The following is a 26,850-nucleotide window of genomic DNA, read 5'->3' as shown; positions in this document are numbered from 1 at the left end:
GATATAAATTAAAGACATTCTAAAGTGTTTAATAGTCACTTTTAGTGTAAACGATGTACATGTAGTGTGTTAATGACATTTTATAACACTTAATAACATTTTAAAGTATAAAAACTACACTTTTAGTGAAGACCATATTGCAGGTGTCTTTTATTTTATTTATTTCAAATATCATTGTTGCATTATTGACGGTGTACACATAACTGAACAAGCGACAGATGTTCATGAAACATGGCATGAAGTAGAGACCACCACAGCTTTATATTTTCTTTGTTCATAACACCAATAAAGAGGGTGTGCGAATTTCTCTGGTGACAGCAAAAATAGCATCACTTTGTACAGAATGCTGAAATTTTGTACAGTAACAGATATTACTATTTAATTTTCTTTTTGATGCTGATAACTAATAAAGTACTGAAGATTGGACATGTGAAACTGTATATGGAGACAGATCATTAGCATACATGTTACTCTGTATAAAATATTACATATAAACGTAATAACTTGCTTATCATGGATATTGATGTTCTTTATAAATGTTAATGTTTAACATCTTAATATTTTATACAGAATCAACTCAGAAGATCTGCAATGCAGCCAGCGAAAATTTTTAAATTAACACGTGACAAATTTAATAAAATCAGGATCTGGGCTAGTAAAAACTATGTTATAATTCCTTTCTAGTACATTTATTTTACTTCCCTTCCAACTAAATTTTCATCATTAGTATATTTTTTTGCAACTAGGTATATTATGGGTAACCAGTTAATCTCCAGAGTAATTAGGCCATTACTTGACTGCTCTAAAATGGATAATCAATTAGTGCTTTTATGAACTTTACCATAAGTTTAGTTTAAACACATTTTAATTAGCCTAACTATTGTTTGTATAACAAATTCTAAGAGAACCGATTATAAATGTTCATAATTTTATCGTCTTCTTAGAAAACAGTAACTACCATTCTTCTCTCAAGCTTAACTCTCTACACACAAACAAAATTACTGAGCGCTGCCAACATCAATTGTGATGTAACACATAAATTACCAACTACTGATCAAGTATTTTACATTTGTAAGATACTGGGGAAATACAGTACACCAGCTAATTTGCAGGATTCAAGAAGATCTATGACTCCATTACAAGAAAATTATTATCATTCAGTTTGGAATACCCATGACATTAGTTAAAATGTACTTAAATAAAATCTACAGCAAAAACCTAGCTCTGGCTCAGTTTCTATTCAGAATGTTTAAAACATGGAGGAACTATTTCCACATCCTAGGTTTTTGCCTGTATGGATATATGGAAAATATAGGAAATGAATGAATGAATGAACAATTTATCACCATTTCTTTCTAAACTTGTGTTAGAATACACAACTGGAAACTGCAACAAAACCATGGGTGTCTGGAATTGAATGGAGAACTTCAGCTTCTATGCTCTGGTCATTCATACTGTTAATTTATTTGGCAAAAACATAAATACCAAACGGTAACACAAAAACTCCTATGAAAGAGATTCACCTAGACAAAAACCTGTTAGGTCTTGTCGCCAGAATATAGCAGAATCATAATGTACAAATGGCTAATAAATCCACTGAAAATGCAACAAAGTTCACTCATCTGGCAATGACAATAATAAATTCTATCATTCACACAAAAAGAAATTAAGCTCACATTAAATTCTGAGGAATGCTTGCTACCTTCTCATTCAGAATCATTTGTCTTTGCACCTCCTACTTTCAAGTATACAGAGAAATATAAAAACCTACAGTATGGGCGTCAATCTCAATTTCTCATCCTAACAGAATAATATGAATAGACTGAGGGTGTTTGAGAACATGGTGCTGACAGGAAATTACATAATGATGTGCTTCAAAGACAGGACTCTCCATTATACATTAGGAGGATGATCAAACCATGGACAACAATCGGCATGGCATGCATCATAAATCAGAGAGATGAAAGTTACATACAAGATTTTAAATACAAAAACAAATGGAAGAGACCATTTTGGAAACCTCTGTACTCAGGGAGGGATAGTACTGTATTAAAGTTAATCTCAAGGAAATAAAGAGTATGAGGATATAGAATGAATTCACCTGGCTCAGGAAAGAGTCCAGTAAGAGGCTCTTGTAAACATGGTAATGAATCTGTGGGTTCCCTTAAAAGTAGAAATTTCTTCACTAGCTTAGTTAGTTAGTTATTGGAGAGGGTGGGTTTCCCCATGCACTTAGACCTGTCTTGGTCCATTGTGCTTCCCTCTATGATATTCTACCAGTCTCTATATCCTACCGGTACTGGTGCTTACCATCAGTCCCGCCCAGCCAGCGAGACCGGCTCTACTAGCTGAGAGGTATCTATAATGCTTCCCCCATCTACCAGAGGTATTAGAGACTGCTGTTGGGTGGGAAACGTCCGTAATTTGGCTCAGTGATCTCCTTTGGAGATATGAGGTTATTTTACGTGCCGTAAAGCTACAACACGGGACCCACGGCTTAAAGTCCCTCCCGGAGGACTCGTTCCCTGAGTTTTTCCGCCCTTAAAAATTTGACGACCTCCGCCGGGTATTTGAACCCGCGTACTATAAGTCATGAGGTGGGAACGTTACCTCTAGACTATGGAGGCCGCTTTCACTAGCTTAGTAATCGTTAGTTTCTCAAGAAGAGGTCTGTGCCACGGAATGAAGCAGTTACAACAGCCATGACAGAAATAGTACTTTTGTATAGAATAATGAACTGAATGATTTAATCAGTATTTTTAGTTTCTAAGAATAAATTCGACTTTTCTCAAAAATTACTTTTATCCTTTTTATACGTAGTTTATTTTTGGTGTAAAATGGCTCAGCATAACACAAGTGAAAAACCAGATTAAAATTTTGCAGTCAGTGTCACTGCAGTATCGTTTCTTATGTACTTTCATAATGGACAAGACAATCAGTGATCATCGTGAGAAATATTTGTATGCCTTAAAATTAGCCTTATAAATGCTTACGTGATTTGTGAAGGAGACTGCTGAACAACCACTTCTTGCACTGCAAAGAATGAGAAAAACCTTTAAGACTTCAGCAACACATCATTCTATGTAATGCAGGTGATAAATATCAAACTAAACTTTTAAGTTAGTTCAGCAAACATAATATGATATTTACAGATATTCACAGTTTATTTATCTATCTATATGTTTTTAGCAATACTCTATCAGCTGTAGGGTTATGTAACCTTATACAATTTCTTTATTAAAACCATCACAACACAACTATATTAAGGTCAGTGCCTAGTTTGGCTCTGGAACATGTTTCGGCTACCAAAAGCCATCATCAGGAAAATACATGGCCAACATATATACACCACTGAACTGCAGTACTAGTAAAATTGGATACAATAATATTAATTATATTAAAATACTTGGCATAAAAGTACAACAAATTAGACTATATAAAACGAAAGTTATAGTATAAAACAAGATTAAAATTCATCAAGTGATGCTTTACATCATCATCAGGTCAGTCATTGTTTAAATTCCCTACAGAACGGACAATACTTTGTAAGATCAATCACTGACTAAATAATTAACATTAATATTACTACAGCTACATCACGAGCCTCCAAAACAGTTTATTATATATACACAAAAATATAAATACTCCAATTTGTCCATGGGAACACAACAAAATCGCAAAAACCAATGACTGACTCGATGATGTGAAGCATCACTTGAAGAATTTTAACCTTGTTTTATACTATAACTTTCGTTTTACATAGTCTAATTTATTGTAATTTTATGCCAAGTATTTTACTATAATTAATATTATTGTATCCAATTTTACTAGTACTGCAGTTCAGTGGTGTATATATGTTAGCCATGTACTTGCCTGATGATGGCTTTTGGTAGCCGAAACATGTAGCAGAGCCAAACTAGGCACTGACCTTAATATAGTTGTGTTGTGCAGGTTTTAATAAAGAAACTGTATATTATAACACAACAGGATGCATGAAATGAAAATTATGTAACCTTAAATGAGTTGAGAGAATGATAAGGAAGAATAATTTTGTTATTTTGTAACATTATACTTCATTACTACAGAATGCACTAACATTATTTTATAGTAAGTTCACTTAACAAGGTGGAAAGTGGAGACATGCAAACTCAGTACTAAGATAATATTGTATACCAAAGAGGAAGGTATTTCATCCTTAATATATACGATTCTTCTGTAAAATAAATGTATATACACAAAAAATGTAATTAAAATATGTTTAAGAGTGACGATTAGAAATTTTTGATGGTAAATGATAATTTGATGCTTCTCTCTGCTAAATGGCATAAACAAAGCAAACCAGCAAAGGTCTCTGATATAAAATGTTATCAAAGCCAGTCCACCCACTTCTCAAGTTAATGTGATGATAGCACTTAGCATAACAACCTCCTTCTTTTAATTATCTTGATAACCATATGACTTACACAAAAGGGTATTTCCATTTCTCTCTATAATTTTTCCTCCAATAAGCACAAATCTTCAGATGCATACAAAAATGCATGTAGGTTTTCATGTTCATGAAAATTCATTCCGCAGTGTTTAAGTCACATGAGGACAGATAAACTATGACAAGTACTGCCTTCTATGATGTGAAACCATGTAGTCTGGTTGGAGTTTTCTGAAGTCTTGGAGGACCATACTTGTTTTATCTTCTGGGCTGAAGATTTAAGTCATGCAAGCAAAGTAAAGCTCACTTGCTTAACTTACTCTTTGAGCTTGAAGATGGAAGCAGAACATTCATTTGAAACAATGGTAGGCTTCTAACAGACTACACAATGTCATATTCAAATAGATAACACTCTTAATATTCACAGTGGGTAAACCTTAAAAACCACACCATGAAATTATCAGACACATTTTTGCAATTTTTGTTGTGAATGCACCAAAAATGACCAGCATGTCAGGTACAGCTACTACACAGAGGCTCTGCAACAGTTGGTCATGAAATTCCCCCACCTTTTGTAGAAAATTAGTTATTTATTTTGTTCCTATGAGCCTATCATTATATTGTGCCCACTGAATTAGGCCCATATCCTCACATATTATTATTATTATTATTGGAGGGGGTGGGTTTCCCCGTGCACCGCGACCAGTTGTTGATCTATTGTACGTCCCCCTTTGATATTCTACCAGTCTCCATACCCTACCGGTACTGGTGCATGATATCAGCCCCGTTGAGTCAACGAGGTCGGCCCTCAGTACCTTGATACTTCCCCCATCTACCAGAGGCATTGGAATCTACTTGGGCGGGAAACTGCTGCCTAATTTAGCTCAGAGGTCTCCTAGAGACATGAGGTTCTTTTACGTGCCGTAAATCTATGACACAGGACACATGGCTTAAAGTACCTCCCGGAGGACTTGTTCCCTGAATTTTTCCGCCCTTAAAAATTCCATGACCTCCGCCGGGTTTGAGTCATGAGGTGGGAACGTTACCCCTAGACTACGGAGGCCGCTTCCCCACATCTTACTTATTTAACATCAATTTTCATATCACCCTCTCGTTTCCTCCTAAGAGTCTGTTCCCAAAAATTGCTAACCAATATTCTGCATGCGTTTACCAACTTTTCCAAGCATTGCCCATCTTTCCCTAGCTCATTTAATAACTCTCACAATATATGTTGCAGGGAAAAAACTACTGAGCTCCCCACTGTGTCATTTTCATCAGTCTCGTGTTACTTCATTTCCCTTCACCCACACGCTCATGGAGCTGAGCCCTTCTTGAGGAGAAGCCAAATCTGCAGCTACTCAAGAATTTCCCAGCATTTTATGGAACCTGAAGGTTCATTGCCATGTTCACAAGAGCCCTCCACTGGTCTCTATCCTGAGCCAGATCAATTCAATCCATTCCATCCCATCCTATCTATCTAAGATCCATTTTAACATTGTCCACCCACCTACGCCTTGGTCTTCCCAGTGGTTTCTTTCCTTCTGGCTCTCCCATCAATATCCTATATGCAGACCTCTTCTCCCCCATTCATGCTACACACCCTGTCCACCTCATCCTCCTTGACTTGATCATTCTAATTATACTTGGAGAACAGTACAAGTTATGAAGCCCCTCATTATGCAGTTTTCTCCAACCTCCTGTCACTTCATCTCTCTTCAGTACAAATATTCTCCTCAACACCCTGTTCTCGAACACCCTCAGTCTATGTTCCTCCCTTAATGTCAGAGACCAAGTTTCACACCCATACAGAACTACAGGAAAAATTATAGTTTTGTATATTATCTAATTTTTATGTTTTTGGACAGCAGATGAGTAGGCAAAAGGTCCTGGGCTGAATGGTAGCAAGCATTACCAGGGTTCAATCTCCTCTTAATTTCCTCCTGAATCAGGTTTTGATTTGTTATCGTCATTCTCAAATATATGTTACCTATCTTTATGTCATGATTTTGCCCTGCATTTTGGTGATGACAGCCACATATGCTTAGTTTTGTCTGTGTTTACTTCTGGACTGACCCCCATACCAGCGTACATTAAAGTTTGCGTGTTTTTCTTTATGGTATCTATATTATCACCAAGTGGATTCACATCATCAGCATAGACCAACAGCTGATGTCTCCTATTTAATTTTAGTCCCACCCGGTTTTCCTGGACCTTTCTAATGGCATATTATAAAGCAAATTTGAAAAGCAATGGCAATAAAGCATCTCCTCAGAAAAGTTAAATCCATTAAACACGTTTAAATATAACGTGAATATGGGATAAAACTGAGGATAGTAATATTCTAGAATCCTAAATCACTAAATTGTATGCTAAGCACTCATTCACTGCACTGGAAGCCCAAAATAAAAATTGATGAATCAACACAAATTTTTCATGTGACAAGTAATTTCTTAGAAATTCAACAGAATTCAGTGTGAGTGCAGAGAACACTTAAATATACTGAAGATTTTATTTTGTTTGGTCCATGGAATTTTATTAAACAACAATCATCTATTCAAAATTATTATTTTGATTCTTAAAATCATTATCTGTCACACCAAACAGTTTGGTCTAGAAGTAATGTTCTAGGCTTGTAATTGGTAGGTATCAATTTGAATCTCAGTCAGGACACTGGCTATCCTGACAGCATTTCCACGGTTTTCCTGAGTCCCTCCAGGCAAATGCTATTTCGATTAGGCAACGTCCGCTTTGCTCCAAATCCTAATTCAACTTTCATCAGTTGTCGTATCACTCAGTGCTATATAATATCGACGTCGAAAACGTCGTTAAAAACCTATGGGGAGAAAAGGTCGCTTTAACCCACTGCAGCACTATTGATTAACGTTCAATACAGATATTTTAATCCAAAGATACATTTGGTACTCTCACATTGTGGCAACATCACTCGTTAAGAATGAATAGAGTTAACCTCCACTGTCCTATATGATGTTATTACACAATGCTTAAATAAGCATAAGGGCAATTCTCCCATCTTCAGCAGCAAACTTCTGCTTAAATTCACTACAGTCCAGTCCAAGAACATAATTAAAGCAGAAATTTTATTCATGCACATGTAACATAAAAACGTTTGGTTGAGATGTAACACCTCACAGATTCATTTTTCAGACTCACTAAATATAAGTATAGTATATACGTGAGTGGGTTTTATTGAACCACATATGTGTCCCTGGAGATGACTGTGTGTTTGGTGGCATGTCCCGGATATACTTCAGTTTTCTATGTTAACATGTTCTTGTGCTTTACTCCATCATTCACCCCAATACCTATTCAGCCTATCATGGAAATTACCTTAATGTCCTCTGTGAGGACAGTGAGGTCATTTTCTTTTCAAATGGTTTTCATCCCGATGAGGTCATTTGATTTTTAGAATGATCTACTTCTCCCAGCCTCACTATGGTCCTTGGGTCGACTTAGCAGCCTTTAACAGAAATGAGCACCAGGGAACTTTCGGGGGGTAAAGGGCGGCTGGCGCGTAAGGCTAACAACCTCACCGCCATCTGTGAGCCGATTGTCTAGAAAAATGTGGGAGTCTCGAAGTCTCACAACCCTACGGGCCTCCACGATCTGTTACAGCAAGAGCTTTACCATCTTTAACGGTTTTCATTTAAGGTACTTCAAAACGCTTCCCAGTAAAACGATTTGCTTCAGCGGCACAAAATTAAAAAAAAAAACTGCTACGATGAACGGAATTTCAACACAAGGTACACTGCTTTGCATTACATTCTTGAACTGACACGAGTGGCTTGCACCCCAACGTCGTTACTGTTAGACGTCGAGGGGGAAGGAGCGATGTGGGGAATCTGCAGCTGATCCAACTGAGGGGAACTTGCTTCGCTCCTCTGGCGGCGGCGGTACGAAGCAGCGGCGCGAGCTCTGTAGCAGCTCAGGGGACCAGACTATTTCCAGGCATCTTTGTATCGCATTACAGGGCCCCATTTTAGGAGCAGGACTATCTTTATACCGCGTACACTAGCACATCATGGACCAATAGCAACATTGTTCTGCTGTCGCATTACGCAAATATAAGACAGCGCACCAGAACGCGTTCCTCCTTTCCAGTCTTCTTAGCCTTCCTGTACGCCATTCATCATGACAAACTGTATTTTTAAATTGAAAATCAATCTATATGTCGTCATTGTCTCGATATTTCGGGTAAAAATAAGCCAAGAATATTTCTCGAATAATCCACATCAGTAAAAGACTGACTCTACTCTCATGACCGATCTACAATCGGTATTCTCAGATCGATCAAGTTGGTCCAAGCGGTGAACCGATGTTCGAATCCCGATGGGGACACTGACTATCCTGAGGGTTTTCATGGTTTTCCTCAGTTCCCCTTCCAGGTAAATCCCGGGATAGTACCGTAAAGTCAAGATGGCTTCCTTATTCATCTTTTGGAATTCATTTCACACCATTCGACGCTATATAGTCCGAGCTTCTACCAGCGCCGTTAAATAAATAAATACGTACATCAAGCGTAACTGTGATAATGCGTTTGGCCTCAAATGCTGAAGTAGGCCTACGTGACAGAAAAGTCTTAACACAATTATGCATAGTGCGCAGCCCCCCCCCCCCACCCCCCGCCAAGAGAATAAAATTCGAAACCATTCACTAGATGCTGGGTGTGTATGAGAGTTGCTTAGGGCTTCTGCGCTCTTTGGATACGTCAACGCATACAGAGGATACCATATTTCAGCATCCCGTTGCATTGAGGCATTATCCTTATTATTAAAGCACCCGTCAATGATGCAAGAATATACAAGACATCTAGATTATGTTTCTCACTAAAATGTAACTTTAATACTTTATGATGTTGTTAAAATCATAAAATGTCATTAAGACGCTAATAGTATAAAGTGATTACCAGATTACTAAAATGTCTTTCGTTTTTCACATGTTTCTTCTCTTTACAATATGTTTCGGCCGCACATGGGCCATCATCAGGCAATTTTTCTTTTGTTTTCAGGGAGATCACGCAATGTTCACTTGTCCATCGTGCTTCCAGCACGTCGTTTAGTGTTTTATACCGGAATATCGCACTAGTAACATAATGACACACAAAAAGTACGATAGCCGAAAAAGTATACAACGACAGAATTCTAGTCATGAAACAAAAACTAAACAATGACGTGCATGGAAAAAAGATGGAAAACTTAACAGTGCACTGGTCTCCCAGAAAACAAAATAAAAATTGCCTGATGATGGCCCATGTGCGGCCGAAACATCTTGTAAAGAGAAAAAACATGAAAAACTAGAGACATTTTAGTAATCTGATAATCACTTTTGGTGTATAAGTTATACTTTTAGCGTCTTAATGACATTTTATGATTTTAACATCATCATAAAGTATTAAAGTTAAATTTTAGTGAGAAACATAATCTAGATGGCTTTTATATTGTTGCATTTTTGACGGGTGCTTTAATAACAAGGATGCATACAGGAGAGCTTGGGTTCGTCCACTTATATTAATGGGTTCTTTCCTAGTTAAATATTACTATCGCAAGTCTGCTTAAATTGCAACAGAAAATGCTAATTGCATATGAAAGCCCTCATACTGTTATTGTCGGTGCGGCAAAACTGCTGCGCATGCGCCAGGAACACACAGTTGCCACCAAAGCGGATCAATCTCAGAAACTCATCCGATTGTAAGTGGAATTTGTGGTGAGATGTCAACCTGCCGCAGCTTCTCTCCATTCATTCCAGCCACTTTCCAAATCTGATATTCACAAACATTATGACGTTTACAATACCATCTTTATGTCAACATCAGAAGATGTCAGTCTCTACAACAGGTTCATTCACATGGCGATATGGGACTGACATGTGACTGAAGCTCGCACGTGGCCACTATCAGACCAGTCATGTTGTAAGCTGAATCAGTTTTCCTTTCAGAATCTTTACGGCCTAACACCATCCATTCTGCTTCGTGCTAAATATACTTGAATAAAGATTATGGTTTTCTGGGATGTGACATGGACACATCCAAAAACCAACACATCTTCAGAACTTCGAAAACCTCAGATTTCATATAAAAATGTAGGAGTTACCGTCATACAAACAAACGTCGTTATTAATCAATTCACAATACACGTGTGTTTCGGCCCAGAGAGGCCATCATCAGGTGGTTCTTGAGGAATACACAAATGCTGACGGACTATATATAAACAGCAATGCTAGCATAAATTGTTGTTAGTTAAATTAGGTTCGGATCCGTACATATCCGTACACGTGCATATTTTATATATAGTTTATATGTAGTCCGTCACGATTTGTGTATTCCTCAAGAATCGCCTGGAGACGGTCTATCCTGGTAGAAACATTTTCTCAACTGATTAATATAAACATTTGTTTGACTGCAACACCTTCATTTTTAAGCACCACAGCCATGATGCAACACTACAAGATCGGATTTCACGTACCTGAATAAAATGACTGAGTCGCGGATTTCATGAACCTTAAGTTTAACTCATCCTTTCTCAAGATAAACCCGACAAGCAGCTAAGCAATTTTCGACAGTTACATATCGTTTAGGACAATGAAGAAGCGTTACCCCATCGATTATGTAGAAGCTCTGGAAGACACATTTAAAAGACAGGTATTTAAGTAACAGGAATCCAATGTAATACAGTGTTCTAATAAGATCATTTTTGTATTCTGTCCGTATAACATGTTAAACTTTCAGACAAAACAATGTAATTAAATTTAAAAGTTAACTTCTGGCCACACCTGACATAATTTAAACGAAGCTAAACCCTGATATTAACTCACGGCATGATTTGCACTCGTAATCTCACGATTTCGTTGAATATTCGATGACTGTCATCAGAGATGTAGCCATCTTGATTTATGTGATTCCTATAAAAATAAGTGATTAATGTGCAAATTGCTGTATGGCAGATGCTGATCGCGACCGCTTCCTCGCAGATCCTTCCCAATTCACCTCCTAATGTTGTGACATTGCACTAACATCACATAGTCTAGTAGTGGAAACAGTAAAAAGTAAAAAAGTAAAGCTATCCCTGTAAGATGCCGTGGAGGCCCCTAGGGTTGTGAGACGCTGAGGTTCCCACAATCTATAGACAATCGGCTTAGAGATGGCGGTGAGGTTGCCAGCCTTACTCGCCGGCCGCCCTTTACCCTCAGGAATATTCCTGGTACTCATTTTTGTTAGTGGCTGAGTCGACCGCAGGGCCATAGTGCGGCTGGAAGGATTATGTAAATTGGAAAAAAAAATCCACCTCATCGGGATTCGATCCCGCGATTTTCCAGCTTGTAGCATATAGTGTCCCAACCAACTGCGCTACCGCGTACCCCAGTGGAAATACTATCACTAGATAACCCGAGACTGCAGGAAAACGCAGTCATCTAAAACGCGTAGCCCAATCCAATTTTGCAGGACGAGTTCGTTGCTGCAAACACTACAGCACTGCTTAGCAGTACACTCTGACAACTATTCCACTGAACATATTGCAGCATTCGGATTTTTAAAAATGATTTTATGAAGATACCAGAGAACGGCCTGTTGACGTCAGTGGTAAACCGAAAACATAACAGGAATTCTGTTAGTTACAGAATAACAGATTCCAGAGAAAGTCATGCTCTTATTAGAAGAAATTCAAATACACCTTACAATCGAAATGTCTAGAACATATAGTAAAGTTCATAAATTTGTTATAATAAAGGGCGATGGTATTCGTGCATATTTATGCTATGTAATTACAAAAAAAAACTTACCAGAACCGCATCATTAATTGACCAAGGGGTCAGGAAAGGGTATATCTCTAATTCATTCTACACACCGCATTAATAAAACTCCGTAAGTAATGATGGTATCGGTCAAGTTCTTAACGGTCTTGAGAGATAACATTTACTGAACTGGTCTATATGAACGTCTTCTACGTGCATGTTTTGAAAACAAGATAGCTTTCAGTTCTTCTTAAACTACAGGGTTTGTCCGAAAAGTAATGTCAGTGATTTCATTGTGAAGTGACTATACGTCGCAGCGCGCTTAGACCGGTTGGGATCGGTGGAGGGGGAAGTCAGCTTATGAACGCGCGGTGGCTTAGTCGTCTCCGAACTTCGTGAGAGTGACGAAAGGCTTTTCCGTGAAACTCGTTTTTGTCTCCCGTGCAAGTCGCAATGCAGCGCTCCTTGGAACAAAGGATTGCCATCAAGTTTTGTGTGAAACTTGGCAAGTCTGCAGTGGAAACTTTTCCCATGATAAACACGGCCTTCGATGATGATTGTCTGTCGGAACGTCAGGTCTACCGGTGGCACAAGACCTTTTTAAAAGGCCGTGAAGAGGTCGGCGATGAAGCCCGCGCTGGACGGCCATCAACAAGCACCACCGACGAAAATGTGACGCGTGTGAGAGAACTTTTGAACTCAGAATGTCGTTTTAGTGTTCGTTTAATGGCACAGACATTAAACATTCCAAAAAGTACCGTTCACGAGATTGTGACGAACAATCTGCAGATGCGAAAAGTGTGCGCAAAGCTGGTGCCCAAAGTGTTAACGGAGACCAAAAATCGCGCAGAGTTGAAACGTGCCAAGAACTTTTGGACTTGTGTGAAAGTGACCTTCACTTTTTAGACGATGTCATCACAGGTGACGAGACTTGGGTGTTTGAGTACGACCCCGAAACAAAAAGGCAAAGTGCCGAGTGGCACACCTCGGCATCCCCTCGCCCCAAGAAGGCCAGAATGAGCAAGTCAAAGGTTAAGGTCATGCTCATTGTGTTCTTTGACATTAGGGGGCTGGTCCACCATGAGTTTGTACCACATGGTACAACCATCAACGCCAAATTCTACGTGGAAGTGCTAAAGAGACTCAAACGAAGGGTTTATCGCGTCCGGCCCGACATCGCGGACGATTGGAAACTTCAGCATGACAATGCGCCAGCCCACACCGCCTTCCTCGTGACCCACTTCCTGACTGATTCAAAGGTGCCAACGGTTCCCAAGCCGCCCTACAGTCCTGACGTGGCTCCCCCAGACTTCTTTTTGTTTCCGCGCTTGAAAACTCCCATGAAAGGACATCATTTTGGGACAGTTGACGAAGTCAAAGAGGCTTGCACCAAGGCTCTAAAGGATATTCCGGAGGAGGCCTACCATGACGTCTTCGATGCCTGGAAATCTCGCTGGAAGCGATGTATTGACGCAGAAGGAGCCTATTTTGAAGCCTTTTAATGTGTTGTACCGATCTAATCAATAAATGTTTTTAATCGACTCACTGACATTACTTTTCGGACAAACCCTGTAAGTCACATCCCACGATAATGCTGACTACACCGCATATCCACACCAAAATATTACCAATACTCACAGAATAGACACGATACACTCACAGAAGACTGCTTGCTCGTTCGTGACTCACTACATAACTTCCGTCCACATGACAACTTATCGATCAGCAATTCGTTGCTATGGCAGCGAGAAATCGCTCATTTCTTAGCTTTGAAACACTGCGCAATAGAACCATATATCACGATCAAAATACATAGCACAATAATAAAGCTAGAATCCATGGCCCGACCTCTGGTCATCGCTGCAATATACAGCCCCCAAGACATACGATCTCCCACCAAGAATACGAAGATTTTCTGCTCCAACTTGGTACACACTACCTAGTGGCAGGCGACTGGAACGCCAAACACACTGCATGGAGTTCTAGACTGATCACACCTAAGGGTAGAAATCTGATGAATGTTATACAAACAAACAGTCTGAACTACATATCAACAGGAGAGCCACCATATTGGCCAACTGACTTAACTAAAACACCGGACCTATTAGAGTTTGCAATCACAAAAGGCCTTTCCGGCATTCACAGCTCTATAGAAACTAACCTAGACATGTCATCAGACCACAGTCCGATCATAATAACACTAAGTAATCACGTAATCTGGAAGGAACCGCCACCACAGCTTTGTAATAGAAATACCAATTTGGCACAATTCCAAGGTTACATCAAGATAACATTGCCCTAAATCTCCGACTAAAAGAAAACCAAGATCTTGAGGACGCAGTGGACTACATAACCAAACTAATATAAACAGTTGCATGGATATCCACACCAGAAAGGAGAAAGACAACTCAGGAAGCTCATAACGTTCCACTACACATCAGGGAATTAGTCTACACAAAACGGCAAGCAAGACGCAGGTGGCAAAATAGCAGAAACCCACTAGACAAAACAGAACTCGACAAGCTAACACACAATCTACAATCAGCCATAAAACAAGCCAAAAACGAAATGTTCAAAACTTATATTACAAACTTATCACCAGACGACCACACACTGTGAACAAAGAAATTTAAAAGACCAACACATGCAATACCACCGATTAGAAAACAAGACAGAAGCTGGCCACGGACAAATAAAAGGAAAACAAATTTATTCGCTGAGCACCTTGCAACAGTCTTTACACCAAACAACGAAAATAACAACAATAACAATAACAACACGAAGGACGAAGTCGAAACCTTCCTAAACTCTCCCTGTCAGCTATCGCTACCGATAAGAGCCTTTTCACCAACAGATTTCAGCAGTTTAATAAACCTGCTCAACCCTCATAAGGCACCCGGATACGATCTAATAACAGGCGCTCTACTAAAGAATATCCCACGAAAAGCCATCGCACTACTAACAACTATTTACAGCAGCATGATGCGACTATGCTACTTTCCTGTGCAATGGAAGTACGCCCAAATCATAATGATACCCAAACCCGGAAAACCACCAACCGAAATCAGTTCGTACAGACCGATAAGCCTACTGCCCANTGTTTTTGGTCTATCTTTATTGTGACTGGGGTTGGTTGTCTCGAAATTTTCATTACTTTTGTTTTTTCCACATTCATTTCCATGCCATAGCACCTTCCAATTTCAATTAGTCTATCAATCATACCCTGTAGCACAGTTTCTTCCTTAGCCATTAACACAAGGTCATCTGCATATTTCACAGTTTGAATAATTTTCCCTTCTAATTTGAAGTCTCCAAGCCCGTCCAGAACTTCTTTGGTAAGGCATTCGCTGTACAAGTTGAACAAAATTGGTGATAAACAGCATCCAGTCTTCACACTTCTTGTCTCCCCTCTGTCCAGTCGCACTCTAACTTTCTGATCCATGTACAAGTTACTAATCGATCTTCTTTCACGCCAATCGATACCTGTTTCCTTTAGGATCTGCATTAATTTGGTCCAGTTTAAATGGTCAGATGCCTTCTGCCAGTCTATAAAGCAAGCACACAGTTATTCATCTATCTCCAAAGTTCGTTCTGCTATAATTGTCATCATTCCTCGTTCCTTTTCCTCTTCTAAATCCAAAGTGATCCTCTCCAAGTATATCCTCTATTTTCCTTTCGATTCTTCTTTTAAGTCCCTTGCAACAGTCTTTACATCAAACAACGAAAATAACAACAATCACAATAACAACACGGAGGACGAAGTCGAAACCTTCCTAAACTCTCCCTGTCAGCTATTGCCACCGATAAGAGCCCTTTCACCAACAGAGGTCAGCAGTTTAATAAACCTGCTCAACCCTCATAAGGCACCCGGATTCGATCTAATAACAGGCGCTCTACTAAAGAATGTTCCACGAAAAGCCATCGTACTACTAACAGCTATTTACAGCAGTATGATGCGACTATGCTACTTTCCTGTGCATTGGAAGTACGCTCAAATCATAATGATACCCAAAACCCGGGAAACCACCACCCGAAATCAGTTCGTACAGACCGATAAGCCTACTGCCCACACTATCCAAAGTATTCGAACGACTCATCCTTAAAAGACTTGCAGAAACAACATCTACTAATGACATAATCCCTACGCACTAATTTGGCTTCCGAGCCAATCACCACAGTCCAACAGTGCCACAGAACCCTTAACAAAATAAAAGAAAGCATCGAAGGAAAGAAAACATGTACCTCGGTCTCTCTCGACGTTCAGCAGCTTTTGACAAAGTACGAGTATGGCACAAAGGATTTCTGTATAAACTAAAAATGAACCTATCCGCACAATTATATCTTACTATAAAATCGTACTTGAACGAACGTTACTACCAAGTCAAAATCGACGATGAATTATCCGAATACCATCTTTTAAGAGCAGGAGTTCCACAGGGCAGCGTCTTGGGCCCCTTTAGTACCTAATCTTTACAGCTGACGTCCCACTAACAGACAATACGCTAATGGCAACATTCGCCGATGACACAGAAATAATGTCAGCAGATCAAGATCCAAATACAGCCTCCCAAAAACTGCAGCAATACCTCAACTCACTCCAAAACTGGATGGAACAATGGAATATCAAGTAAATAATGTAAAATCCTCCCAAATAACATTTACAACAAGAAGAGCTGTCTGCCCGCAAGTTAGTATCAACAGCACCCCCATATCCATCAAACAAGAAGTTAAGTACATATTTAGGACACCGCCTTGACGAGAAACTAACGTGGAGAACGCATATAAAAGCTAAGAGAAGACAACCAAAGCTCAAAACCAGAAATATGAATTGGCGAATCAACAAAAAATCACAGCTATCTCTTGAAAACAAAATAATCCTATATACAACGATAATCAAACCAGTCTGGACCTACGGGATAGAGTTATGGGGATACAGCAAACCTTCCAACAAAACAATTCTCCAAACGTTCCAATCCAAAACGCTAAGAAAACTAGTTAATGCTCACTGGTACGTATCAAACGCTACCTTACACAATGATCTAAGCATACCATATGTAACAGAAGTCATCACAGCATACGCGGAGAAACACAAAAACCGGACCACTCAAAACAACAACCAACTAATAAGAAACCTCTTCAACCAACCAACAATAGAAAGAAGACTAAATAGAATGTGGCCAGAGGAGCTCATTAGATAAGCACCAGAGAATCATCGAAGGATGATACCTGCTTCAATATTACACACACCCATCCCTTTTACTAATTACTCTGTTTATGTATATTGGGTAGATTGTAAAATTATTTCAAAATAAAAAAATATTCTTAGCTGTCATTCTCCGTTACAGCACTTTTTACTTCTACTTTCTACTACTTTCTACTTTACTACTACGCAGACTTTGTATATATATATACATATAAGCAAGTACTGTCACGGCGAAAAACCCGACGTCGACGTTTTGACTGATTTACGCGTCTTCAGAACAGCTGAATACGAAAGTCGCTTTTGGAGTGCCGTTTGTCTGTACCATCAGTAGTGCATGAACGGCTGGATGATGTATTCATATACAGAATTTACGAGATTATCCTTCAAAGGACAGTGCTTGGTGAATATGAATATCTTAGTTCCAAATACAAAGGTCCTTCAGATAGGCCCCAGAACCAAAATGGAGATTATTCGAAAATGTATGTAATGATTTTGATTTAATTTCAGTAAATGATGCAGATCGTCGACTTAAATAAAACTGTAACTGGCTACTAACTTCATGGATTTGAGCCCTTCCTGAGAAGTCGCCAATTGTGCAGCTACTCAAGAACTTCCCAGCATTCTATTGAACCAAAAGGTTTATTACCGTGTTCACAAGAGCCCTCCACTGGTCCCTATCCTGAGCCAGATCGATCCAGTCCATACCACCCCATCCTATCTCTCTAAGATCCACTTTAATACTATCCACCACCTACGCCTTGGTCTTCCCAGTGGTCTCTATCCTTCTGCCTTTCCCACCAATATCCTACATGCATTCCTCTTCTCCCCCAAAAGCGCTACATGTCCTGCCCATCTCATCCTCCTTGAAGTGATCGTTCTAGTTACACCCGGCGAAACGTACAGGTTACGCAACTCATTATGCAGTTCGCTCCAACCTCCCGTCACTTTGGTCAAAATAAAACACCTTCAGTCTCTATTCCTCCCTTAATGCCAGAGATCAAATATGCAACTGTTTTATTTTCATTTTAGTCTACCTATGCAAGTTACTTTCAATAAAACTTCATGTCGAATCAAGAAAAGCTGCCTCGACGCGTACAGTCCGAACTGTCTGACACAAGTGTCATTAATTCTCATACGTTCGTAAATTGCTGACGTGGTCTGCACCTGTGCCAACTCCGCACACAACGCAATTTCGCAAATGCTCGTACTACCTCGGTGTCGCTTAACGTGAGCTACGTAACAGAGTAAATTCCCAATTAATTGGCAGCGGATTATCCGGGAGTTTTGTTCAGAAAACTGACTACCTGGAACATCTCCCAGATATAATGATACTTCCAAACTTGAGCTATACACAGGGAAGCCAATCAATAGACCAAACATACTTACTTACATGTTTCAAAAAGTAACATTTATATGCTTCGTTTCTTTACTGACCAAGGATTGTGGCTATAATTGTACCTATACTGCTACTCTCCCCCAAAAGGTGTCTCCATCTTGTCGTGGTGGTGGAGCTTGCGTGACTTTGTGACCTGGAGAGCTATGCCGGCGGTAGTTTAGGGTCACCCATGCCGGAAAGGTCAAAGGGTAGAGTCCAAACTAAGAGAGATACCCTGGTCCTCCAGGTTGGGGGTTGGACATGAGGCTAACAACCTCATCCTGCAAACAGAATTTTGTTCAGAAACCTAACAGCCAGCCTCGGGTCATCATGCGTGGGTCCATTCCTATGGCAGCACGCACTGGTTGTGGAGACTGGTTGTAGAGGAGGCCAAGGCTCACCCAGGGCTGTAGCGCCGAGTGGTAGGTAGGTAGGTAGGTATACTGTTACTGTACATTTAGGGCCGCGCCATAGCTCAAGCGGTTAGTCGCTGGCTTCCCACCGCGGCGGCCCTGGTTCGATCCCGGGTCTGGTCAAGTGGGATTTCTGGTGAACAAAGTGGGGCTGGGGCAGGTTTTCTCGGAGTACTTCGGTTTCCCCTGCCAATCTTCATTCCACCAATTGCTCCACAATCACCCTCACCTATCATGTGGGGCTGGTACAATAGGCCAGAAGTAGCCGCAGTACAAGGGACTTAGTCCCACCCCACTAGCAAAATACTGTATACTTATAAATGTGTCGTTTTATAAATCACAATTCAGTTACATACTTCTTCTACGGACTATCGGAGGTTACCGATAATCCGGGTAAATCCATTTCCCATCCACCACGGATAATCGGGAGTGTGCTGCAGAGGCTAATCATATCGTTACGCAAAGAAGCGGGAATATACAGTGCACATTCATGTTTTCATTGCTTGCACGGTACAAGGATATTCAGGTAAAGTTTTCTTGCAATCAAGCACAACACCGTGAACACACAAGGGAGGCAAAGTTCCACAATCTCGAATTTCAGCACTAGATGGTTTGAGTGGGCAGCGTCAAAACCCAGATGCTTTATCCCCATGCAAGAGCTCCTCGTACCTGTTTGATAGGAGGCTGGGTGGGTCCCAAGCAAGTCTGTACGCGGCGATAATAGAATCCCTAATCCCGAAAAAAATCGAACCTCGGTCATCCGCACGCTTCGTTCAAGTACATATACCCCGATGCAACAGCAGATTCTTAAACAGACAAGGCCATGGTCTGTGCAATACAGATTACAAACTTATGTTCAGGAGTAGGATAGCTCAGTCGGTAGGGCTGGACGGCCCGGGTTCGATTCTCTGCAGTGCAATACTTTTCTCCACAGCGTCCAGGCTGATTCTCCCCCCCCCCAACCGACCTCCTCTCAGATGAGTAGTGGGAGCTCTTTCCTCGAGGGTTAAGCGGCAGGGGCGTGAAGCTGACCACTGACCTCCATCTAGTGCTGAGGTCAAAAAAGGTGAAGCTATACCTCCATTCCCACATATTTCTTCACGACTTATTGCTTAACTAAATAAGCACAGGGACAACTTTACATTTTTTACTTACATATGTTCCAATATTTTATCTTTGCGTGATTTGCGGAACAACGAAAAACTTGCAGGCCTACATAAAATTAACCATCATTCACGCTGTGGTATAGCATTTACTCTGAATACCATCACAGAGTGAAACATTTACTAGAATTTTTAATATTAAATAAGTTTCAGTGAATTATAAATGTTCGTGAAATTCATATTCTGATTATTTCGCCGTCTTTTTAATTCACCTTCGGCGGACGCATCATTGTGCGGGCGAGGCACCGCTGAGATCAGAGCGTCACAATACTGCAACCGGCATAAACCTTCAAAACGTAACAATTTCGGGTAAATTCCAGACGTCTTCACATGTACATCACTGATCCTGGTAGTTTCTCGAACTGAGGGATTGCTATTTCGAACACCGTTCGTCGTATTGGAGTCGGTGTTATCCAGTGATGGTAGACAACTTCCAACAGGCCCAACATCCACTCAAGAACCCATATGATAAGCCTGAGTTAAGAATTTAGGAAACCTCTGCAACTAAAGAGGCCAAGTCTTGAATCGAGCTGCAATGATACTACGTGTAATTCNAAACCGAAGTGAAACGGAGAGTTTCATGGAGGTAGGCCTATGCCCAAATTGGTGCTGTAGCACCACAGGGAGAAAAAAAAATATATATATAAAAGTAAAGGTATCCCTGTAACAGGCCGTGGAGGTCCACAGGGTTATGAGATGTTGAGGGTCCCACCTTTTCTAGACAGTCGGCTCACAGGTTGTCAGCCCTCCGCTCTGGCCGCCCTTTACTTCCAAGAATATTCCTGGTACTTATTTCTGTTAGAGGCTGAATCGACCCATAGTGCGGCTGGAAGGATTAGGTCAACTGAAAAAATCCAATGACCTCATCGGAACTTGAACCCGCGACCTTCCGGCTTGTAGCATAGTGCCTCAACCAACTACGTACCGCGCCCCCTTCTCAAAATATATTATGAGAAGAAAACTCGATTTCATGATTAAGTTCTGTTACAAGAATGTTGAATGGGAAAATCTATAGACTATAGCCAAAGTAGCCATCTTCAAATTTATTTTTGCACACTGACCATTTGCTAACTGAAAACTTTTGTAGCAATACCGCCTACTCCTCTGCAATCTCAGTATTACTAATCTTACACGTTCTCTTAACTAATAGCTAATAGGAAGACACATTTATAGTTCAAAGAAACCACACTTTAAGCTCATTTCTGGAAAGGAATATCAGATAAGCTTCATAAGAAGCTATCAATAGACCTACATGTCCAGTTTCCCAGTAAAAGAACACTCGATCATTGATCTCTAATGCGTCATTCATTCAAGTTAGGCATTGCGGGTATAATGACCCGTGTCTAACAAAAGGCTTTGTTCATTCAAACATAGTTAAAACAGCAATTCGCTCTGGAATGACAATCGTCAATTTGTTCTGTTACTCTGTGACATTCCTTCATTGGTTGCTCAATATGTAGGCTCTACGTAAACCTAACCACTTATTTTGTGCAGTAATGGCGTTCTTTTGTTCTTTGAACGGTGAAGTTCCGCAGACTCAACATTTACATTCATTTCCTTTTCAGTGTTTCCACAAAGATCTGTCCCAGAAAAGAAAATAATAAGAAGGGAAAGCACTCATTCGCCAACCCAAATAACCACCGAAACTTCAACGTACAACTTCGTCTGAAACATCTGTGAGGGAAAGCCATACTTTGAATGGGAAAGCTTAAGGAGAGAAAGGCCTGTCTCTTCAACGAGATCTCCAGAATGGTGATTTTGGTTCACATTGTATGTTTGAAGTACACGTAGATCCAGAAACTTTCCCATGATCTATATCACTACATGATGACGACACACCCTCACTGATGTTTTAGACACGACAGAGTCGCTGGCATAATTCATATGTTACGTTCTCAGGTCTTGTGAAGGAGACACTCGTCTCAGTGCGTCTTCAGCACTTCAAGAAACGCGCTACTGACATCCTGAGGGCATCCTGTTCTTACGAAACAGGGTATACTTGCATGCTGCAACAAAAGACATTTTTTTCCCGTTCAAATTATATACTAACAGCTCATAAGAAAAATGTCTTAAGTTCACAGCAAGGAACAGGGGAAGTTTGGGATGGGGCGAAAGTCAGTTCTCCTTTGGGTCCATGCTGTGTTAATTATATTAAGCTACATGTAGCAGTTCTTATACTGTAATTATTGTCTGCTCGTATATGGGTGTCATGTTCAAATATAGTACTTGGTCCTGGGTTTACTTAGCTAAATCCATTTTCGCAGGATATCCAATTTAACTGCAGACTGGTTTCCGTCAGTTGTTACGAGTACGCCAAGCCTCCCGCAGCAGCTTAGCTGCTTGCCGTAACAACTTACGGATTCCGGTCTTTTCTTAAATTACTCTGCATCACAACACAGAACCTGCATGGCTAGAAAGAAATTCGGACAATTGGAAGGAAGATTTTATGAGACCTGTCAGCTATCTGCTTTTTATTTTAGTGTACTGGGGGAGCGACAGCGCTATCACCTCCTAAACTTCAAGATCTCTTCCAGCGATTAATATTCGTATTTTGTGCGATATATGCTTACAATCTTGCATAACAAGCACGAATCCTGACCATAAGATTAACTGGCTTGCAGTACGAGTACATGATACGTGATGTCAGTTCCCTTGTCGAAGTAGAGCGGAAATAACTGTCATTATTTCCCCTGACTGGCACTGGCATCGGCGGCTCCCTCAAACGACCCGAGCTGTCTTAGTATCGAGCCCCGTCCGGGTTCTTCACCGAATTGTGACGTAGAGCGAGCCACATCTCACATTTTCGTTCCTCCTGCCTGGAAATAGCAGACACCGGGCGAAATGATAAGTGCGACGGGTGTTGCATACACAACGAGGGCAGGCCCTTATTTCTGCAAGACCAGTACACAGCCCTCACGCATGATAACGGCAAAAGTCGTTGTCTTTTTTTCTGCAGACTTCACACACATACAGCACAATCTGCTCCACTGTGGTTATTACTGTGACCACATCCCCATCTCTTGCATTTGTAGGGCACTCGTTCGTTTGTTTTGTAGTCTGGTTCGTAGTTTTGGTGGCCTTGATGGCTCCAGGTTTCGGACCCGCTGAGGCCGCTGTATAGGACTTCCCAGGAACTCGCTGTCACTGGCAAAACGAAGTTCCGAACAGGATGCAGGATCTGCTTTCTGGATTGTTATTCCTTCCTGGAACAGCTAGACCCTCTGCAGCTGCTTGAATGTGGCCCTCAAAGTTGGTGGCGACAGCCACTCCCGATGTTTGTAGCGGATTCAGATGTGAAGAAAAAGCTAGCAGTCCAAACACTGCGTAAGGCTGGTCACAACTTTTGCTTCGACCTTTTATTATTTTATTATTATTCCTAGTGGGGATGGGACTAAGTCCCTTGTACTGCGGCCACTAGTGGCCTATTGTACCAGTCCCAAATGATAGGTGAGGGTGATTGTGGAGCAATTGGTGGAATGAAGATTGGCAGGGGAAACCGAAATACTCGGAGAAAACCTGCCCCAGCGCCACTCTGTCCACCACAAATCCCAACTGACCAGACCTGGGATCGAACCCGGGGCGCCACGGTGTGAAGCCGGCGACTAACCGCTTGAGCTATGGCGCGGCCCTTGCTTAGACCTTAATAGCAATATTAGACAGGTTGCTAAAGATGACGACTTGCTCTACGAAGGAACGATCTTCTGTTTTATCAAAAATTGGCGTTTTGTTTTTATGAAGTCTAATGATAATTACGTGCAATAAAATGTTCTGCAGAACATTTTCGTGTCGTTTGTAACACCACTGGAGAGAATTGCTTTTACTTCTGCTAGGAAGGGCCGGAGTCCATGCGATCACAGGAACTGTTTTTCTTATTTTTAGACCAAAGATCAGTAGCGTGAAGCTTTACCCTGTTACATAGGACATTCTCTATATAAAATTAATATAAAAGTAATTAAAGTAAAGCTATCCCTGTACCAGGCCGTGAAGGACCATAGGGTAATGAGACGTTGAGGGTCCCACATTATCTAGACAATCGGCTCAAAGGTGGCGGTAAGGTTGTCAGCCTTACGCGCCGGCCGCGCTTTACTCCCCAGGAAAATTGTTTATTTAATTCCTGGTACTCATTTCTGTTAGAGGCTGAGTGAACCCCAGGGCCACAGAAAGAAAATGTTTCAACATGATGTGAAAGCACAGAAAAGCACAGCGTTGCAAACAGGTTGGAAAGCAGGCAACTTCGTACACCCTACATGGCAAGAAGCCTGCGGGACAGGTTAAGGTGGGCGACGATCCTCGTAAGGAAATACTTCAGCGCGCGACAGCATAGCTAGCAACCTACGGAGCGCAAAGTGCTTTGAGAGAACAAGAAACCTCAGCCCTTGTCTACATAAATGGTAATAGCTCTACTGGGGGCTCGAGAACGAAAAAGTGTGAATCAGGGATTTAGCGGAATCGTGTTTTACGAATTGAACACAAAGAATCATATCCAGTATTCGTGATTGCTGATATTTCTTTCACTTGAAAAAAAAATCGCTTCTCTTGAAACGAAACTACATAATCGATTAAATCAGGAGCATGTTACAAGCGTTAAGTTCTACGAATCTGAAGACGATCTAATTTAGTAAGGGCGAAATGCCCTAAAGGCAGAAGCAAACAAACTTCCTTCTGGGACCATAGCCGAAGGTACTTGTTTAATTACTGGAATGACTCCTCTGCTCTGAAGATTTTGAATTCTCGAAAATTAGATCCCTAAATATAGTTGGTTGTAACACGTCGATGACCCCACATTTTCTAGAAAATCGATTCACAAATGGCGGTGAGGTTGTTAGCCTCACATGCCGGCGACCTTTTACCCCCTGGAATATTCCTGCTACTCATTTCTGTTAAGAGACTGAGTCGAACCAGGGCCATACTGCGGCTGGATGGATTGGGCAATTGAAGAATTCTGTGATTTCATCGGGAATTGAACCCGCGACCTTCGGCTTGTAGCACAGTACCTCAAGTAACTACGATACCGCGTGCCTACATAACGTCATTCAAATTTACAATTCAGTAATGAAATGTTCCTATGTAGGTGAACTTAATTTCCCTTGTGTTTTAATTCTCTCTCCGTGCTAAGTAACCCCATGCACCAAAGCCCTTCCCGACAAGATTATATTCCCTCAAGAACCCACAAAACTAAAGTATTTTATGGCACGCGGAGGTTTATTGCCGTATTTACAAGAACTCGTCACTGGAACCTATCCTGACAATATCCTTTAAGATCCATTTTTATATTATCCTTCCATATAAGCTTATGCCTCATAAATGGCATCTGTCCTTCAGGTTTTCCGAGCAAAATTTCATGCCATTAGTGTTACACGCTCCGCCTACCTTACCCTCCTCGATTTGAAAGCTGTAATAACATTTTGAAAAGAGCAGGAATTGTGAAGGTCCTCGTTATGTATTTTTTGTGTCCCTAGTTACTTCTATCGTTCTTCATCATCTTCATCTTCATCTTCTTCTGCGTCTTCTACATACTTTTCCTCCCCCTTTCTAAGTACACCGTTCTTAGGCATCTTCAATCTATACTCTTGCTTATTTACATACACTACAGGCCAACGACATAGGCCTATATTTTAAATTCAGCGTACTACTAAGTACACAAGTGAACAAGTTCGGCTTATGTGTATTTCTTGTCCCACCTCTCTTCACCTCCCTCTCCTCTTCAGTTTGATTATCTGGTCACTTAACACTCAAATGGACACGATGGGCACAAATGCTCTGTGCAGAACCGCGCAAACATCCAAAGTACTACACGTACCAAAAAAATTCGTCCGGCCTCGACGAACAAGGCGTAAAGCGAACAGGAAACATGTTACCTATAGTAACTGAAGTATTACAATTCCGTCTGGTGTGACTGTTGAAGCTTTTACTACTTCACCTCTTAGCACCCTAACATGTTTCGGTCCCTATAGACCATCATCAGAGGGAACATCAGTACTTTCAGGCAACTGTCCTTGATGCATTAAGTTTTTTTTTTTTAACTTTTTGTTATTTAAGTTAAAATTCTTTAACCGAATTGGTTCGTGTCCCTTGTCCTTTCGTTTTTCTTGACGGGGCCGAACTTGTGCCGCCTGTATTTCTTGCGAAGGTAGTTCTACAAATATATTATGGGTATTGTATTATTTTAAAAATCCTATTTTATATATACTACCTTGTTGTCGTCCTGTGTTTGTGCGTAGCGTGCTGTGTTGTTGTGTCGCGCCATTTATATTTCCTGAGTTTGTGACGTTGATGTGGGCGTGTTCTGATGTTGTATTATTAGGTCGAACATGTTACGTTGGTTATTACTTTCCTTTGTGTGTTTTTGTTCTTCTATTAATTTATTGAGCTTAGTAAAATGATATATATGGAAATCTTCTTTTATATTCATGATGCCTCCTTTTATGGCTTTCTCAATCATTTCCATGATTACTGTCATCGGCCCGTACTGCTGTCGTTTATTTAGTATATGTTGGCCGAATGCTGATTCATCTTTCTTTAGT

The 26,850-nt window shown here is 40.7% G+C and overlaps 1 protein-coding gene across 2 annotated transcripts in view; it reads right to left on the bottom strand.

Moving 5' to 3' along the window:
• LOC111862209 (titin) overlaps nt 1-26,850 on the bottom strand; it is a gene marked incomplete at its 3' end in the record, with an annotated part of 157,350 nt that overhangs the window by 76,886 nt on the left and 53,614 nt on the right. For both annotated transcript variants that reach the window (XM_033750585.1, XM_033750584.1), the window contains 1 exon segment: nt 2,994-3,033. In XM_033750585.1, the coding sequence (XP_033606476.1) occupies nt 2,994-3,033 (40 nt within the window).

Source organism: Cryptotermes secundus, unplaced genomic scaffold, assembly GCF_002891405.2.
Source record: "Cryptotermes secundus unplaced genomic scaffold, Csec_1.0 scaffold1304, whole genome shotgun sequence".
In the NCBI taxonomy this organism is placed as follows: domain Eukaryota; kingdom Metazoa; phylum Arthropoda; class Insecta; order Blattodea; family Kalotermitidae; genus Cryptotermes; species Cryptotermes secundus.
The sequence above is the reverse complement of the archived record's forward strand: the minus strand, read 5'-3'. Positions and strand labels throughout refer to the sequence as shown.